Genomic DNA, 3,123 nt, shown 5'->3' with positions numbered 1-3,123 from the left:
ACCTTTAGGCTAAAACACTTTTAGTTGGGAGTTAGAAATGTGAAGGCACCACTCAGTGTTCAGTGACTTATCTCTTTCTGCTAGCACTGCATGACGGTATTCATATTTCCCCTTGTCTGCAGAACTGTCAATATTATTAAACACTCGGCGATCTGTTAACTCAAAGGGTATCTGATATAGAAAAAAATGACACCCACAAACATATAAAAAACATAGAATTCTTTTAGAATACTCAACGAGCCAGAAAATAAGAGATATGATATCTGTGTAGAGAATTGTGCCCTTTTTTCTCATTATTGTGTAGAGAGCTGTGAGAGCGGTGTCCTTGAGCCAACTTTAATGAACATCTTACACACAACAACAACAACAAAAAAACATTCTGCCTTCCTCAAGGATCACCCTTTGGAGGGTTGTGTATCATCAGAACTAAAATGAATAGGGTTATATTTTGCAACTTGAAACTCAAAAATGCTCTCAGACTGACTGCAGAGTCAAACAGTACACCACTGTACTACTGTATATAGAGTGAACACTTTCAGACATTTTAATATTGGCTAGCCAGTTTAATTAAGAGACTTTAATATAACATACAGTTGATTTGTGCACAATGACTTGACAAATGATCAATGCCACACTTTTTTTTTTTCTTTTTCTTGTTGATGATACTGAAAACTCCCTCAGTCTTGAGCTCTCATTAGCAGACAGGCTTTTGTTTTCGGTGAAAATGAACCAGAGAACATCATGTCTTCTGTATCGAAAGAGCAAAAGGGACATGTTGAAAGCACAGGAGTAACAGCATGTTATTTTGGTTCTAATCCCCCGGGCTGCATCAAGTGATTTACGGATGCTTCGAGGGTACACAAAAGACTGGCAGTTAACCCCACTTAACTAAGTGTGCTCTTAGTCTGGTATACTTTTGTCTGGTATACCCAATGTCTTCTACAAGTCTGTTTCACTTTGTGCTTTCTGGATTGTATTTTCCACAACTGCTCTATTCACAGATATGTGATTATTTTTCTTGTAAGCCATTTTCATTTCTGTTGGCACTATAGGTGTTTTCCTCCCTTTTCCTTTCTTCTTCTCTTTTTCTTCTTACTGAAAGCTGCGTCATGATTTATTTATTTATTTTTTTTTTTAAACCAATATAGTTCATTATCATTAGTGTTTCCAATCAGATGAGCTTATTATCAGATGTTTCTGATTGCGAGAGGAGTGAAAAGCAGACACTGCTGACAGTGCAGGTTAAGGTTTGGTAGGCTATAAATAATGTCTCGCGCAGCAGCAGGAAGAAAAAAACAACAACCCCGTAGCACTTTAGAAAGGAAGTACGCGCTCAGCTGTAATAAAAATAAACCTGGATTTGACGTTCCTATCTGCGGTATATCACATCATATGGATGTGGTGTGTGTGGCTTTGTGCACTACACACGCTGTTCCCTGGTCGATTCGGCACAGAACGGGTTACGGGTCACGGTGTCTACTAGGACACAGTGTTCTCATCACAGCGAGCTACAGCGCAGCCGGAACATTGTGTTACTTTGTGGATAGTTTACAAGAACCTGCCCTTCGCTTTTTTTTTTTCTTACTATGAGCTTCAATGCCCAGCCCTCGTTCACTCCGCCTCCCATGTTCGTCGTTTCCCCCCACCCCCAGTCCATGTGGCTTTGTTGTTCAGCATGAGCGGTGTAAAATAGCACCGCTGGAACATTTAGTACTCACGGTGGAAGAGGGCGGGCTTCCTCTCCGGCAGTGGCAGCGGCAGCGCGCGGCGCCCTTAAAGCGCTACGGGTGTACATGTTGCACTTGCCGGCAAAAATTTGTATAAAGTTCCTTGCGGATTATTCAGTCAAGCGCATGAGACAGACTGGAGACATATTGGGAAATATTGTAAGTATCTATCTATCTATCTATCTATCTATCTATCTATCTATCTATCTATCTATCTATCTATCTATCTGTCTAACAAACACGACAAGACACAGTGACTTTTAGAAAAACGTGCTCAAACTGTACCGTTTTACCTTGTCGCTGGAGCGTGTACACCTTTTGTACCATTAGTATCTTTTACCTAGAAAGGCACATAGTGCACCTTTGTCCTAAAAAAATCTTCTTCTTCATTAGAAATCACACTAAAGGTTCACTATAGCCACGCTTTCAGGGGAAAGGCACAAAAAAAGAGAGAGATGTACCCTTGATGCGGCCACCCCAGCAACAAGGGAAGATCCAGTTTAATAATGTTAATTTCTCTATTTCATGGTACCAAAACAAGGTCATGGGCTTGTTGATTATAGGGAGTTCACATAAACCAAAAATGAATGCTTATATGAATGATGAGTATTAAATGTATTGAAGTTATTAACCCTTACATTTCATAACATCACATAAGCACTCACCTGACAAGCCCAGAAGGTTATCTAGCTATAATATTATCTTAATTCAGAGCTAATATAAAGTGCAGATAGCAAGTATAACCTAATGTAGATACAGGTAATATACTTTAGGCTATGTATAACAATTTACTTTAGAAAAACCACAAGAAGTCCAAGTCATCGTTTTTTCCCCTACGGTGATGCTTGAGTTCAGAAGAACTCGGTGAACCCGAATTGCCATTCAAAAGCTCGTGTAGGGACACAGCCACTTTCTCATTATTCAGGAGTCTATCTGAAGCCTGTCCTAATATTTGCACGAAGTACTTTAGGATGGTCAGTAAGGCCTTGGTTGATGATAACTGATAATACATACGTGACCCAGTAAGAATATCAGGGTAAATATGCCGCCTTTTCTTAGCTGTCGCCATACACTGCAAGCCTGGAGGGTTTTCCTAGAACTTATGAAACTACATGTTCCTAGTCATGTTCCTGTTTTGTAAGAACAGAACATACCTGCTAGTGTGAATAACATTGATAAGAAAGATGATAATATGATATCAGTGATACACTGAGTTGTTTACAAATCAAGTGACATTTTTGTTTCTTGCAAAGGCTATTGATGGAAAAATGAATTTATGTAAAAAAAAAAAGGTCAAAAGATCTATAAATTGCATACTGCCACATAACTGCATGTATGTCTGTGTGCCGTTGTTTGAACCTGGCATGTTACCTAAGTGTGTTTCGGTGCGGATGAT

The 3,123-nt window shown here is 39.4% G+C and overlaps 1 protein-coding gene across 2 annotated transcripts in view; it reads left to right on the top strand.

Moving 5' to 3' along the window:
• Positions 1-1,676: 1,676 nt before the first annotated feature.
• The window catches only part of fkbp5 (FKBP prolyl isomerase 5), an 11,244-nt gene continuing 9,797 nt past the window's right edge, over positions 1,677-3,123 (top strand). Inside the window, exon 1 of one of the 2 annotated variants that reach the window (XM_058402800.1) lies at positions 1,677-1,886. In XM_058402800.1, coding sequence (XP_058258783.1) covers positions 1,794-1,886 — 93 coding nt within the window. In that variant the 5' untranslated portion in view covers positions 1,677-1,793. The remainder of the gene's footprint in view (positions 1,887-3,123) is intronic. The other variant, XM_058402798.1, reaches the window with a different exon arrangement.

This window comes from Hemibagrus wyckioides, linkage group LG11 (assembly GCF_019097595.1).
Source record: "Hemibagrus wyckioides isolate EC202008001 linkage group LG11, SWU_Hwy_1.0, whole genome shotgun sequence".
In the NCBI taxonomy this organism is placed as follows: domain Eukaryota; kingdom Metazoa; phylum Chordata; class Actinopteri; order Siluriformes; family Bagridae; genus Hemibagrus; species Hemibagrus wyckioides.
The sequence above is the reverse complement of the archived record's forward strand: the minus strand, read 5'-3'. Positions and strand labels throughout refer to the sequence as shown.